Source organism: Anser brachyrhynchus, assembly GCF_964034855.1.
Source record: "Anser brachyrhynchus genome assembly, chromosome: 1".
NCBI classification, from domain to species: Eukaryota; Metazoa; Chordata; class Aves; order Anseriformes; family Anatidae; genus Anser; species Anser brachyrhynchus.
This window is the reverse complement of record NC_137694.1, coordinates 181376054-181392559: the sequence shown is the minus strand read 5'-3', so window position 1 is coordinate 181392559 and position 16506 is coordinate 181376054. Positions and strand designations below refer to the sequence as shown.

Below are 16506 nucleotides of genomic sequence, written 5' to 3'. Positions count from 1 at the left end.
CTCAAGGCTCTGGTTTAGTCCTGGAGCACTGCAAAAGGCTGAGGATGGAGCCCACCCGATGCGATCGTGCTGGTAGGTGGGTGAACTCCAATAAGCAGCAAAATCCCTCACAGAAGACAAAAAACAACTCGTGGAGTCATCATCTGCAACCCCAGACATGGCTGAAATTCCTGGGATTCCTTGAGAGTCACAAAGATCTTACGCGTGGGAGATGGAGGGATTTGGGCAACCTCTTTTCAGTGGTCTGTGGGGACAGGACAAGGGGCAACGGCCACAAAATGGAGCCCAGGCAGTTCCGCACCGACATGCGAAAGAACTTCTTCACGGTGAGGGTGACGGAGCACTGGGACAGGCTGCCCAGGGAGGTTGTGGAGTCTCCTTCTCTGGAGATATTCAAGGCCCGTCTGGACGCCTCCCTGGGCAGCCTGCTCTAGGGAACCTGCTTTGGCAGGGGGGCTGGACCCGGTGAGCTCTGGAGGTCCCTTCCAGCCCCTACAACTCTGTGATTCTGTTCTCAGGATAGAGACTGCATGGCAAAATTACGGGCCTGTACTGAAAGCCGTGAAGCACTTCACAGGATGCATGACTTTTTTCTTTAGTTTCTTTTTTAAAAAAATGGATTATTATTGAGACAAAACATAAATGCAATCGAAAGAAAGATGACTGCAAGCTAAATACATCAGGACTGCTCAGTCAAGCAAATATTAGAATATTCATACAGTATTCTAAAATAAATAGACATTAATGGCAATATTTATGCAAGTTTCTTAAAAAAATTAGTTCCAATTAGTGTTGACCTACATTAAATTGTAGGTCCTTTTTTGCTGTTCTACCAGTGCACCCTCCTTAATTCTCCAGACTATCTATTATAACCAGGATGATAGCCTTCAACTACACATACCATAACGCAGGAATGGTTGCGTCTTTATCTGTTTTAACAGCAACAAATGGAGCCGCATTACTGATTACGACTCCTGGAATACTACCAAGAAGTCCGTTATTTAAGTTTTGTTGCATTTATCTGCCAACAGAAAAGTTTAATTTCCAAGACAAAAACTCTTTCTGCAGCTTGAAAATTGCAGATTCTGTAATTATCTTCAACACTGAGATTTGCGCTAGTTTTCAAATTAAGAATTACTGCTCTGCTCCTCCTGATGATCATTTCTGTCCTTAGTTAAATTTTGCTTTAGAAGTACAATTAATATACGTTAATTACTTTGAAGTGGATGAAATCAAGTGTGCACTTTGCAGCTTCATGCAGTTGTGTCATACCATAAGAACTCTGTGCCTTTAACAAAAACTTGCTGACTTCACTGCAATGCTGTTCAGCATTAAGCAAAGTGCTTACACTGAATTTTAAGTATACCAACGTATGTATAATCAATACCTGAAATTCTTTGTCGTGACACCGAAAAATGAAGCAAGTGCGATCTACAGACAGTTCAAGCATTACATACTTGTGTCTGCAGCCAAATGTGTACATTCGCAGTGGGCAAAATGTTAATTCTAGGTTCATGCTCCACCGTCTGCAGTATCTCAGATAATTTATTCCTTCTACCCAAAATCAAATAAGAAATGGTCCCAGCCGTTCCTCTCCTCTCACTAGAAGGCTTTAGTATTACTCACCAGCAGGTACAGGGGAAGAGATGACTAACACCTTGTCCTAAAGCTTGTTAAGTACTGATGGCCCTATTTGCTATCAACTCATGTCAAAGACTTTAAGAGAGGAAATTTATACAGAATAGGAGTGCAATTGGCTAGAAGCAGGTTCAGGACACGTAACGGTGGCTGATACACACATCCTTGAAGAAAAATATGCATCTGTGGTCTGTGTACATAGCTGAAACAAACACACACCCCTATGAAAGAAATACTATGCTTTCAAAATGATGTTCTCAAAGCTTAGGCAACATTATAATATGAAATATATCATATTTACATGTATTATATTAGAATACTAATTGCTGGCTGTGCAACTTTAAGTGAACTTGCTTCCACAAGGACAGTGCATAAGCGCACTAAGAACACACTTCTTTACCATACCATTCTTAAAAGACAACACAGGCTCAGGGCAGCAGCTTCTGGGTATTTTTACTTTGGGGTGGGGTCAGACTTTAAGTGGCATAAACACTTGGTTTTCACAGCTTCTGTCACCACTGACAGCACTTACGGGTAGGTGCAAGAGAAGCCATAAGCAAACAGGAACTGTATACACACGTTTGGATTTAAATTATTTGTTCAGAGAGTACATGCTGCTGCTTGGCATCACATAGGAAAAAGCAGAGCCAATTCTCATTTCTTGTTCCTTTAGCTGACACCTTATTTGCTCCTTCCTTTTACACTCAACAAAACCCAGCACTGGCTGGCTCCCTGAGCAGTGTTATCACATGTACTAAGGATCTCTGTATGGAAAAAGCGATCTCAAATTATCAAACTGCATATGCAGAAGGAGCTCTTATTTTGTTTATGTTATATCTTAATTCCTGAATATTTTGACTGTAAACTTACCATCATTCAAGGTATTATGGATATCGACAGTTTACATGGGCTCAAAAACCAACAGGGATACTTCACGGAAGAAAAAATCCATGAAGGCCTGCCTATTAAATAGAAGAACCATTACCCCTGGCTCTGCATCTCTCTGACCTTCAAATCATTAAAGACTGGAAGAAGTACTCTGGGGAGGCATCGCTATGCTTTGCATTGTTCTTTTACTCTTCTCAAGACTTCCCGGCCACCACTGAGGACAGGATGCTGGGTACGTGAACTCTGGTTTGAACCAGTATCACGTTGTCTCCCTCCATATGGTATGAAGTATTGTGGCAATGCTGGTCCAATGATAAATGTTATTGCAAATACCATACATAATACTGGTGATTTATAACTTAAGAGAAATTCTGAAGGTAGTACCCTCCTAATGTAAAATATGTGGCAACAGTTTAAAGAGGTAAATCAGAGCATTTCTTCATGTTACTTTCTAATTACACATAAACTTCATCACAGTAATATCCAAAAGCAGCCTCGTTACTCTAAAACGCTAAATAAATATAGAAAAGACATCATCTTTGCCTCAAAAATATTTATCGTGGGCCAAGATGATCAGCAGTGAAATGGAGCCCTCAGTAAGCTGAATTACTTGAAAGGTAGTTTGGGAAAGGTCATCCAACTTTCATGATGCATTTGAGGAAAAAAAGTAAATAAATTCTAAACAAATAATTGTAACTGATGGCTAAGGGTCTTCCTTTAAATGCCACAGTGTAACCAACTACCATCACTTCGAAGCTGAGTCCCCAGTCAGCTTAATTCCATGAAATGGGCTTGGTGCTTCATCTTGTCAGTGTATTTAAACAGTGCCCAGCATACAGTAGTTCATTCTTCTGACTGAAGCAAAAGTACAAACAACTAAGCATGTGGTCATCTTCTACAATTTGGAGGAGACAGAAAGAGTGAAGAGAAGACAACTCAATCATTCAAAATGCAAAACCAAAGCAAAACAGAATTAAAAAAACCACCAAAGCCAAGCAAAAACACGCACACATGCCTACAATGAAAAAACAGCAGAGAAATGCAATATAAATATTAAAATTCTGACTCATTTCAGAAGTTAAACTCTTAAGATCTGCTTAAAATGTGACATCTCACATCAGTGAGTCTCATTGTTCAAGTGGTACAAAAATACTAATCTCTAGAAAGTAGCCCTTCATCACCTTAAAGTCACATCACTATTACCATATAATCAGAGGGAACAGGTTTTAACAATGGGGAAAACTGCAAGCTAGAAATATACCTTGGATTCAGTAGGAGGATATAGATATAACATTTCTAAAACTAGTCATAAATCTTTTGACATGCTTAAGCCACTACAATAAAAAGCATCTCAATGTTAAAAAGAATTCCTTTAAAAAAAAAGATGGAAGTATACACTTTTGGCATCAGCTGAAACTGAAATGCAGTTCAAATAAAAGTCAAATACATGAAAAAAAAACCAACACACAGAAGAAACAGGCATCTCCATATTACAGTGTATGAAAAAATACATTCCAGAAGACATTTTGAAAGGCCACTAGCATTAGACTTATATTTAGGAATTGCTTTTAAGAAGGGCAGGGGTATAAGACTCTTTCTAGTCCATCTACCGTCTCTGCCACGACTACTTACAAGTGCCAGTACTATTTAATCTGCATGCATCACGGGTAATCCTTCTGCTAACAAGCCTGAAATTTGTCTATGTGTTTTACATTAGCTGTGTCTAGTTTCCCAGGATCACAGGCTCTTGCTTACCCTGGCGCTTATTCGTGCTAGTACATTAGTGATATTTTTGAAACATCTTTCATAAAAGCAAAAAAGGGAATTTTTATTAAATGCTACTTGACACTAAGATTCTGATACTGTCATGTAACACCAGGCAATTTCAGTAATGTAAGCCCACAGGATTTAGCAGAAGAGAGGGGAGCAGCCTAGGATCACACAGCCCCAAGAGAGCTCTGCTTCAGTTGCTGGGGAATTGCACTTGCACCTACCTGTCTCATTCTAAGATGCCTTACGGAGCTGTCTCCTTCCTCCTCGCTGTAAAGGAAGCCTGCTCAGACTAGCTTAGACCTAAAACGAAATCTTAACATTCCTAAGCCTGCCTGATATCTTATCTGATAGAAGCATGTTGACCATTTCATTAAAAAAAAAATAATAATTTACTTCTTTGAACGGTGCAAAGAACCATTTTTACTAGAGCAACTACAGTTTGGGAAGCACCCTTAGAAGTATTAACTGCATTTAAGACATTGTTAGACTGACTAACACGTGACTGGTAGGTGACACAAGTGAACTAAGAATTTTTCTTTGACTCTTTCCAAAGAATTTTTAAGTTTTTTGCAAGCAGTAGAAAATTTGAATAAAGTACAATACGAGAACACTATTTTTCTGAGCAATGAGCCTATGCAATTAAAATCAGGTAACAAAGATTTGGAAATTGGCTACAAACTTTCCAACCAAGAGGAAAGAAACCAAACTAATATGAGAGTCAATGAACATAAAAAATAGATGAGAAACACCAAATAAAAATCCATAATGACATTCTAAAGAACATTACATTTCTAATGCTCTCCTTCATAATTCTGTTTTTTCCATTAAAATAAAAAATATTAATAATTTAAGCTTCTGGTTACAGCATACAGTTTATTAAGTTGTTTGTCAATTTTATGACACTCTGCCCAAGAAATATAACAAAAAGAACCATTTTTTTTTAAGCTACCAATTTCCTGGAAAGTAGAACTGAAAAGCTGCAGTTATAAGTCATCACTTAAGTGTTTCAGAGAAAGTGTCCACACTCACCAGCGCTGCTGCTTTCAGATTTTTCGTCTGATTGGCCTTCTGGAAAAAAAAAAAAACATAAATGAACAAAAAGGGAAACATAATGTTTCTTTGTTGATTATTTGAAATTACAACTAAAAACTGGGCTGCAAAGCAAGGGAGGATAAAAACCACACTTACTGGGTTTGATTAATGTTTATAAATGCTTTTTGAAGAAAAAATTACCACACAGAGCAACAAAAAGTCTCCTTTAGTACCCAAACTCTTAAATGAGATAAACTCCATTACACCTCTGATTGAGCTCTGCACAAATGAAGTTATACAGTTATAGAAAAATCAGCTGTAGGATTATGCTTCAGTAATAAACAATGGCCATTTATCTTACCAGTCTCTGTAGACAAATGAGTATCATTTTTGTATATTTAAAACAAAAACAAAGTTCTGCAAAAGAACATGCTTGTCACTAGACAAGTTTTCAACACGGACAACCTGCTCTCTAGCTTTTCTGCAGCTTTCTAGATCACATAAGGACTTATTTTTCTCAATCTTTTTACCTTCTCATCACTGGCCCTCAGATGGTACTATAGCCAGACTTGTCAGATAAATATATAATAATATATAAAATATATTAAAAATATATAATAATATATAAAATCAGAAACATCCTGTTTCATAGAGAATATGAAAGTATGCGTTAAAGAAAATAAGACACATGTTGCCAAGTGGCTTATCGCTCAGGTGAATGGTAGAGTGAAAATTGGGAACAGCTTTCCGCATTAAATTTCAATCCAGCCTTTCAAGAGACAGCAGCCAATGGATGTATTTTGGTAAACCAAGTTCTAACACCTACAAAGTCCTATAGATAAACTCCTACATAAATTTCCCAACCTCAAGTTCAACTGCTTCTCCTATTATTTGTTCTTTTTACACCTCTTGTAAGGTAGAGAACAAGAAGAGCATTTTTACTTATCTGCAATACAGTTAAAAATGGTAAAATATACTTGTCTTTTGCTTCCAACTCAGCCGTGTCACAGCTATCATTACGGACAATTTACTCACAGGCAAGAAAAACTTATTGCTATAATCCGGAGAGAAATTTTTGAGTTGTTAGTTTGATCATTTCTGCCATTTACAGGCTGGGTATTAACAGAACTTGAAAACACGAAATGTTTTACAAAACCTTTTTCATGCCACTGGTTCTTGCTGGCTTTCATGGCTGATGGCCCTATTTTCTCATTGAAAAGGCTGACAGCCAGGGGACTAATGCAAAAAGAAGGATCTGCGCGATGCTGCTTTTCTCTGCCTGAACAGTGGCTGTTGTTAAGTCCTAGGAGCTGAAGGCATGTCTCTTCGCGCTCAGAAAATATCCCTACGTGGCCTCTTCCCACCCATAAGCATTCACTAAGTGAGTTAAAAACCCTGGTAACTTTCCAGACATACATGCAGGACTGCCCGTTTGAAGAAAAGCACGTATTTTTTCATTGACTTACTTTTTTGAGTGTGTTTGGCACATTTACAGCATAATGTTATTACCCACCCAGTAACTCGACCTCAGTTTTAACTTATTTATGGAAACATTCACAACCTACCTAACAAGCAAAAAGAGCTTAATGAAAAACATGCAAACATACTGAGACATAAACCCTTAACTGGGCTGAGATAGTTTTAAAATTCAGATACCGCTTCTGTTTCTTTTTGACTTTGTTTTAATGAAAGACTTGCCACCTAACCATAACTCCTGCATAAGAAGCCATCACACTTAAAAATTAATTTCATCTCTGATTCAAATAACAATATACGTGTACCATGTCTACAGGAGTGAGCATGTCTGCCTGCATGCAGCAGGTGAATCTGCCTTTAACAGAGACAAAAATAAAAATAAAAATTCAGCCTTACAAAAAAAATTGCTTTTTTCCCCTCATCATTAGACAATTTGTTTTTGTTGTGACTGGGTCATGGGTCTCTGCTTTAAAAATCTTCTGAGTATGATTCTATGTTTCTATGAGTATGAATAGCACAAAGAAGTTAAAGGCAGCTGTACTATGTCTACTTAATATGTTATCAGTGCAGATTGCAGTTGCCCAGCCTCCTCTACAACATGCAAGATTCCCAGATAAATGTCAACAGGACTTGACTTTTTTTTCCCCTTGCCACAGGTACGTCATTGAGACTGCAAAGGAACAAAGTAATGTAAAGTCACTGAAATAGGCAGAAAGCCAATTCTACTCTCATCGTGCTAAATCCATTCTAACATTCCATACACTCTGTGCATTATATCCTCAAAACAATTCTTTATGTTTGCACAGGAATTAACAGTCTATAGTTTTAGTAATAAAAATGAAAAGAAAATTAGCTTACCCCTGAAAACCAGCTGAACCCACTTTACATTAATTTGCTAATCCTCACAATGCTGGTAAGCAAATATCATTTCCATTTTTTAGAGATGGAGAAGACAGATGCTCTAAGTGTCACCCTTGCTTTTTAATGGACAATATGTCACAATAATACCTATGAAATCTTGACCCGTCAAACTGCAGTCTGTAAATAGTCTGTAAATATGTTCAAGTCACATATTCTGTTTTTCTGATGATGGTTGCATCTTCTCTGTGATCCTCACAGATATTCTGAAATTTGCAAAAATGCCAGAGACCTGAAAGGCAGCGGCTGTTTGTATTTCTTTTGATCTTAGGGTTGCCAAGAGGTTTTCCTCTCTTGCTGTTACCTGAATACTCTCCAGCCAGTCCATAAAAGACTGAAGTACATAAATGAACGAGGAAGCATCAAGTAAGACCACAAAGCACTTTGGAGTCTGGAATATGTGTTAAGTGACAGCCCAAATAAATAGAGGTGATCAGAAAGTGCTGCTGAGGTACACAGGTATGTGCCAAAACTCCTGACCAGGCAGAACTAAGGCAGCAGATGAGGGCATTTATTTCCCAAATAACAGTTTGATGAAAAATGTGAAGAGTCAAACACGCATCTAATAAGATTGGAAGTAGTATCGCAAGACGTCAAGATTCTGAGTACTATGGAAATAATTAAATGTAATTACAGCAGTAACTACTTTAATGAAAGAAAGAAACACCTTTCCAAAATTTTTATTAGCCATTTCTCCCCTTTAAATGGCTAGATACGTCTGCTAGTTCAAAAATTCCACCTCTGAATAATCATTTTCACTGGAATACAATCACACACTGTAAGCCATACAGTAGGCATGATTCACGTACCAGCCCAAAAAGGGGACTTTCACATTAGCAGTTGTGTTAAAACAAAACAAACAAGAGGAGAACATTGGAGGGCAGTGGGAATCCGGGAGCTTCTGTGTTACTGAACGGCATTACCCAAAAAAAAGTTGCACTTCATGAAATGAGATTCTGAAAGGAGAGAAGGAAGACACAGAAAACTAGACAAGAATGTCATGTTAAGAGCCAGCGATCTCCCGTGAAGCACGAAACAGCGAAACGGTCCATGCACGAATGCTTCTCGGAAAGAACCAAAGGTCTGCCCATCATCCTGTCACTTCACGGATTTCTCTAAACACATTTTACTCAAACAGCAGTGAGTCGGGGCAAGTACAAAGGAATTTAACATCACTAAAATAAGCATCAAGGCAATCCCACTTATGAAGGGGGAGTTGTGAATATGTATTCAAAACTTCAATAAAATGAGTCATCTCACCCAACTTCACAGAAATATCTTACACTATTTTTTCCTGCGGCATAAAATCCTTCTATCCATCCATCAGTCCTTTACAGTAGGGATGCAATTGCCTGCCAAGGTCTGTGTTTTCCCATGTCACATTAGTAACACGTTTCCCCAAAAAACAACTCAGTATGAAACTTTTCTCATCGTCTGTAACGTAGCTGCATTTTTTATTTGTATTAAGAGCCAGCAAGCCTGAACTACCTGCTGACAGAAAAAATAAGCAAGAGGCAATTAAAGCAGTTAAGGGAATCAGTTTATAGTCACAACCAGAAAAGTTTGCTGTTAAATGTTTAACAAAAGCACGTTCTAGTTTCTTCAACCAAGACAGACACTGTCAAATTACACCACTTCCTCATACCATGGTGAGTGCCAGTAGGAAGCTCAGAAAAACACTTTTCATTCAACATATCCCATATCAAGTTCATGATCTGCCCCTAAATAGTTCTTAGCCATACACACACGAAAAATTCATTTTGTTCGATACAGAACACTGAAATATATGCAAAATGCTCTCCTCCTTTCCTCCCGCCCAAAAAATTACAACTGTGATAGCTGATGACAAAGATAAGCTAAAATGACTGGAAGCACAAATAGCATTGTTGCATAGCAACTGTTGATGTACATATGGTGATGTTTATGGAACAGAATGTAGTTCATAGCTAATGCAAAAATAATACTGAAATCAGCCTAGACGGCAAGACCTAGACAGCGAGAGGCAACTGTGCTTCGGATCCCTCTGCAGTCACCACAGAAGCCACACTTCCCACTAGCTGTGCTAAACTGATCGTCAGGAACACCGCTGCAGGTCTCGGTGATTTGCTCGGCAATGCAGACTCCGCAACGTCTCGCAGATGCAAACAGCACTGCAAAGGAGCTGGGGAGAGAAAATGAGGCTTCGTAAGATCAGCCAAGGATCATTTCTGGGAAACAGGCATCTGCTCCTAACCTGGACCAAAACAACTGCTCTGTAACCATTCCTCGCAGCTGTCCAGGCACCAGCTGAACGTGCTGTTTTGCAACCAGTACTTTTGAATGCATATTGCTATTCCCTATAATTCACTAGAGCTGTTTCAAAATACACAAATAGCAAAAGAAAAGAAACGGGAGAAAAAAAAAAGAGTTAGTTTACACAGAAAGTGCGCTGTGTGTGAAAGCACAGACCAGATTTTTCAGCAGTATCTGGGATGGGATCCACTTTATATTAGCTCAGATCTGGTACATGCAGTAGAAGACCAAGAAACTGCAATTCATTAGAGTTTGGACGTAACAAATGGCACCTCAGAAGAGCCTGTTTCCGTCCATTAACTAATTGGGGACTGCCAAAGATGCAGAGATTTGCAATGCAAGAGTGAAAGGATTTCTTCCAACTACAACAGGTATTACAACCAGTTGTGATTAAGACAAAATAAAAACCCCAGGAAACCCATTCAGCAATCTGGAGATCACACCATGCAGAAAATACTAAATTACTTGTTAAGTTTCATCTCTTTTGCTTGCTCTAAGTGGCCAGATAAGTCAACGTGAAGTGCTGAAATGGCCAGATGGGTGAACTCCCTGCAGTACCTTCTCTGATTACTGAAGATTTCAGAAGCAAACTTTGGCATCACTCATTCATTTTCTGAATCAGAAAAATCATAGAATATCCCAAGTTGGAAAGGACCCACAACGATCATCGAGTCCAACCCCTGGCTCCAAACAGGATTACCCAAAATCAGGCTATATGTCTGAGAGCACTGTCTAAACACTTCTTGAAATCCAACAGGCTTGGTGCCGTGACCACTGCCCTGAGGAGCCTGTCCCAGTGCCCGACCACCCTCTGGGTGAAGATGGTCAGTAGATAAGGATAGCAGATGTAAAAGATCTTAGGGATTTTAATGTCCTCCAGAAAGATAAAATAATAATAAAAAAAACCCACTCCTTATAAAAGAAATCCAACTGTTATATGAATTTCCCCCCATTTTAGGAGGGAATCTTGAGTTCAGTCCTCAAGAAAGGTATTGACTTAGAACAAAAGTGCACAACGCACTTTTTTGTCCATATTTCACCCACTTTATTCGTCAAATACATCCTTGCAGATACAACATCAGAAATGCCACCTGCAGTTCTATACCAGCTTAATCTTTGGACCATGGTTCAAGCTGGCATATCAGATCCATAATACAGTGCACTTAGTAAAAGACAGAGCAGCAAGATCACCAACGCTTTCCACAAAAATACGCCAATTATAATTTGAAAACAAGCATTGGTCTATGAGAATAGGAATTAATGCATTTCAATTACTTATGACTGCATCTTACTGTGGGTTGACTGATGTGTAAAGAGGTGTAAGCTTTTACTGAGTCTTTTTCCACGGCTGATACAACTTTAACAGTTCTTTTCCATGTGGACTTTCTGGCATCAAATAGTTTAGCAGCCTTTCTTTTGGGTAGTATATCCATACAGCTTTGTTCCACTCTTCAGACACCTGTTTCCACACTGCTGAAATTGGCCACGGAGCTCAAAACATATTGGAGATGCACATTCCAAGACAAGAGTGGCTGCAGGAACATGGTGTCTGTAAGCAACCAGGCTGGAATTTGGGATATATTTGTCACATTCATTTTTACAAACAAAATCAAGAAAGAAAAGTACGCTAACGTTTGTTTTTGACTGTACTGCCAATACCAGCTTTAACACAACAGCAACACAGTTTAACACAGTTTCCTGAAAACTCACTGACTGCATGCCATGCTTGCTAAACTCAAACAAAAACAACTTTGACAGGTTCTATGCTTATTCAGTGCTTTACTCCAAACATTTCTCACTTCAATAAACTCCCTTTGCTCCTGATTAATATTATAACTTCTACTCTACTCACTAGATCAGTCCTTGAATAACATTTTCGAGTTGCTAAGAAATGCCAAGCTTTTCATTGATCAGGTAAAAATAGAACAGCTTCTAAGTACCTAAAGGTTTCAAGACACTGGCATTACAGACAGTAAAACAGAAATAAAGAGGCATCTTCTAGCTATCACAGTCTAATGACTTTCATTATAACTGATGCCAAATACTCCACATTCAAGTTAAGCTGCAGTCACTGCAGTCATTCAAGTTACCATGAGAGGTTTTGGAAGAAGTATTTTGTATTAAAAAGTGTCTTGGAAAACAAAATACCACAAGATAGCAAACATGCAAAAATCTTGGAATGCAAATGCTACACACCTGCAATAGCTCTCTTCTTTCAAGCGTTCGGAGGTCAGGGCACAGAGAAACAACAAAAAAAAAACCACGAAGTACAACTGAAATGCTTACAAGGTCCATGAAAACTTGTTCCCTATCTCTTTCCACATATATAATCTGCAAATTATAAAAAACAGTATTTATGTGTTGCATGTTATGCACTTGAAAATAAAATATTTCAAGTGAAAAAACCAATGAAAAGATTAAATCAGTTTCAGAGAAAGGGGTAGCAACTGAAAAGTGCCTGAGTTGCAGCGTTAAGAGCTTATATTTCCAGCCCAACTGTGACAGTCGAGCTCCTTATACCTTACTATCAGCCATTACATCTGTAAAATAGATTTTAAAAAGGAGTTGGCCAAACGTACCGAGTATTCTATCTCTGTCCTGCATGTTATGATTCTCCCCCCTTGTTTATCTGATAAAGCATCACACTGCCATCACAGCAATTACCTGCCAGCCTATGAACGTGAAACCATCAGAAGCTAATCAAACTGTAGAGTTTGCTGCCCCACAGAAGGCAGAAGTATTAAAAATTATTGTATGTCTCCTGAAGAAACCAAAACCTAAGTACCTGAAACTGAGATACCTTCTGCAGACAGTAAGATAAGATCTGCAGACATCTTACTTTCCTTCACTCTCCAACATCCAAAACATGACCATGTAATTTCAGCTGAAAACCCTACAACACGTGGGACTTGTATGCAAGGCAGTCTGCTGAGCATATTGCACACTGTAACACTACCACATACCTTAAATCTAACATGCAATTTACGACATGTTATCATGAACATCCTAATCACTCATTCAGCTACTGAACTGTACTTCAGGCAGGCCAAACAACTGGAATCCAGTGAGAAAAATGGTAACCTTACTTCTGCAGTGTTTGGTAACATGACCTTGTAAGATTTAATACACTTAAACCACAGTTATATTTTAAGAACATGTGGTGAACGGGTGTGTTTCTTACTAAAATGGACCTGATCAACCGGACAGAGGAAGAACCATCCTTTTTATAAAACTAAATTCACAGTAGAGATCAAGGGGAAAATGCATTATTTCACCTCAAAAGCACATGGGAACACAAAAACACTTTTTCCAGTGAAAACTCTAAAAGGGAACGCATAATGTACTGCACTCTGTGCTCTGTTCAGCAGACCCACAGGTGAAATGTACGAGATAACACACAAAAACAACAGTGATACATATGCAGATTACCACAAAACAAAGCCAAAATTTATTCTGAGTCTTTTGGCCTTTTCAGCATCCAGTTTATTGAAATCACGTACACTAGGACTGTAACAAATTCTACCTTACCTGCCGAACTTTCGGTGAACACTGTTAAGGTCTGTCCTCCCACGCTTTGCAAAAGAAAAGGATGTTCCCTTGGTGCACTGACAGAAGCAGGTTTTCCTCCAATATCATTGATGTTTGCAAGTTCTTCATTCAAAGTAAATGACACCTAACAGTCACAATGACCACAGTGTTACTAAACAGACTCAATGACACAGCTCTAAGAGTTATGGGGAAACAGAAAGAGAGAAAAGACAAATAGTATAGAACATTTCTACTTGAAAAACATTTCAAAAAAAAAAGAGTGGGTTAAGAATCTTGATACATCAATCGCTTTTTGAAATAAAGTAGTCAAAGCTTTAATGCACTTAATAAAATTTACTCATCTTTTAAGTATATTATTTTCTCTTGCAGTCAGAGAATAATTTGATTTTACTTATTAAAATGGAAGGCATAATAGGTTTTCAAGCATCATTCAGTGATTTAAAAAGTTTCACACAGCCAGTTTAGTCCCCAAGAAAAGTGCTAAGGCACCACAAGCGTTATTAGCCTGGGAACTCCAAATACAGCTCCACTGCCATATTTACATAGCAATGCCCAATTACATGCCCAATAAAGGAACTCGCAGAACGCCGAGCTGCCAGACACAGCAAGAATCCTGGAGAGGGACTCATTGTTTGGTCCAGAGTTTCTTGCAGTTCAAAGTGACAGACCTATGCGTTCGTTTAAGTAATTCTAACTAACACTCCTTTTCTCATCTCCTAGACCACCCAAAAATCAGACCATATGTCTGAGAGTGTTGGCCAAATCCTTCTTGAACTCCAGCAGGCTCGGTGCTGTGACCGCTTGGACCCTGTTCCAACTGCCTGACCACCATAAAGAACCTTTTCCTAACATCCAACCTGAACCCCCCTTGAAAGGGAAGTCCCACAATAAACTTTTGGGCAGAGCTACAAGCAGAATTCTCTACTCCTGACTCAGTGGTACAATGCTTTATCACAGATACAACAAAAAATATACGATATTAGAACCCAGAAAGCTCTAAACAATTGTTAGAATTCAAAAAATAACACATCCACAGCCTTTGGATGTGGTAGTTACTTACTTCTGTTCTTCCTTGATTTCTGCAAAAGAAAATATTTAATGTTTTAGTTTCCATAATCTACTTCCACAAGTTTAACTTCCCTGATAAAAATGCCAAAAGCAAATTCTGGTTTTGTTACTCATCTTCACTCCTGAACTGCTCTTTTTTTTTTGGATGCTGATGCCCAAGAATAAGTGGGAAAAGTCAGCAGGTGAGAACAGAAGCAGCAAAACAGCATACAAATAAAATAAAGGAGATTCTCCAGCTAGATGTGCATATTTCTTGGGTTTAAGGAATCAAACATCACATTATGGCATATTGCCACTCCCCCGTATAATTTCATGTATATATATATTCATAATCACTATAAAAGCAAGTATTTTTCAGTTTACAGAGAAATATGCACATGGTGTTTGTGAGAAACGGGATTATGTAATACAAAAGGTGCGACATTATCTATTTTACTGCAGGTAGCTTCTTCTACGTGCAATGCCAACAGTCTAAAAATTGCAACCAAGAAAGGTACAGCAAAGGCTTACTTGGAAATCCTTAGTTTTCCCACTTCACCTCTTCCTGATGCTTTATTCCATTGTTGTGACAAGTATTTGGGGACCTAAAACAAGATGACAGATTTCAGGAAAAGCAGATTTTAAAGTTCTACATAAATTATGTACATGCATGTACTTTAAATGCCTTCTTGTTGACCACTTCAGAATACAGTACGATTTAAACATAGTAGGCAATATATTCCATTAGGGAGAGCAAAAAGAATCACAGAATGGTTTGGGTTGGAAGAGACCTTAAAGATCACCCACTTCCAACCCCCTGCCATGGACAGGGACACCTCCCACCAGACCAGGTTGCCCAAAGCCCCATCCAGCCTGGCCTTGAACACCTCCAGGGATGGGGCAGCCACAGCTTCTCTGGGCAGCCTGTGCCAGGGCCTCACCACCCTCTGAGGGAAGAATTTCCTCCTAACCTCTAATCTAAGTCTCCCCTCTTTTAGTTTAAAGCCATTCCCCCTTGTCCTATCACTATAGTCCTTTATAAAGAGTCCCTCCCCAACAACGCAGCATAAAGATAAGGCCAGCGTACAGTATGTTTGTCCCAAATGAGGGAAAAACTGTACTATGTTGAATCTCAAATACTATTATGCAATCATAAGAAGCAAAAAAGCTCAGCATCATATTCTTAAATTAAAGTCTCAGTAATTCTACCAGATAAAACTACACTTTTAAATATTCGCTAGAAAGTCTCATCTCTTTGGGAAGAAACACCACCACCACAGCTATGAGGACTATGAGAAGACAGGCAACTCAGAGACCAAAAGGTGCTGAAAAAGAGGAGGTTTAGAGTTTGGGAGCCACAGACATTCCTTCAATAACAAAGTTTTTGGTATCTGCAGCCTCAGGTGGCCTGGGCTCTTGGTGGGCAGCAAGGTGCCTCGGGGCACAGCTAAGGAACCAACAAGCCTAAAGCTGGCTTTCTCCTTTTCCTACTGCAGTGCTAGCTGAAATCATAGCCCGCCTCTCTGCTCCCTGGCCAACAAAGACCAGCTCACTACTGCAGGGTGAGCTAGGCTCCAAAACCCCGCGCGCTTCCACAGCCAGCCTCGTGCCTCGCTGCAGCTGGTGTCCGTACACCCACACTCTTCAGACTCCCACACGCATCCCAGCAGGCAGGCCTCTGCGTCTGCAGCGGCATTTCATTTTTCTGGGGGTAACGATGCCAGGACAACGCGCCCAGCGCTCCGCAGCGTTACCCAGGTTCTTCTTACAGAGCAGACAAGCTTAAGGAAGACGAATCACATTTATTCTGTGAAATCAGAAGGTTAAGTGTTTGTGTCAATATCCTCTGCTACCTCTGTTTAGCAAAAAAACTGAGCACTGGTTAGAGGAGCG

The 16506-nt window shown here is 39.2% G+C and overlaps 1 protein-coding gene and 1 long non-coding RNA gene across 2 annotated transcripts in view; both read right to left on the bottom strand.

The window, feature by feature from the left end:
- Positions 1-16506, bottom strand: part of GTF2F2 (general transcription factor IIF subunit 2) — a 93347-nt gene that overhangs the window by 71197 nt on the left and 5644 nt on the right. The window contains exons 2-5 of the mRNA XM_080575665.1: positions 15145-15218; positions 14627-14645; positions 13546-13690; positions 5329-5367 (exon numbers count right to left, since the gene is read on the bottom strand). Of these exons, the coding sequence (XP_080431791.1) occupies positions 5329-5367; positions 13546-13690; positions 14627-14645; positions 15145-15218 (277 nt within the window). The remainder of the gene's footprint in view (positions 1-5328; positions 5368-13545; positions 13691-14626; positions 14646-15144; positions 15219-16506) is intronic.
- On the bottom strand, positions 9148-13534 carry LOC308187566. The gene is made up of 2 exons (XR_013944783.1): positions 12214-13534; positions 9148-11581 (listed from the first exon to the last, which is right to left on the bottom strand). It is a non-coding gene; the product is annotated as an uncharacterized lncRNA (long non-coding RNA).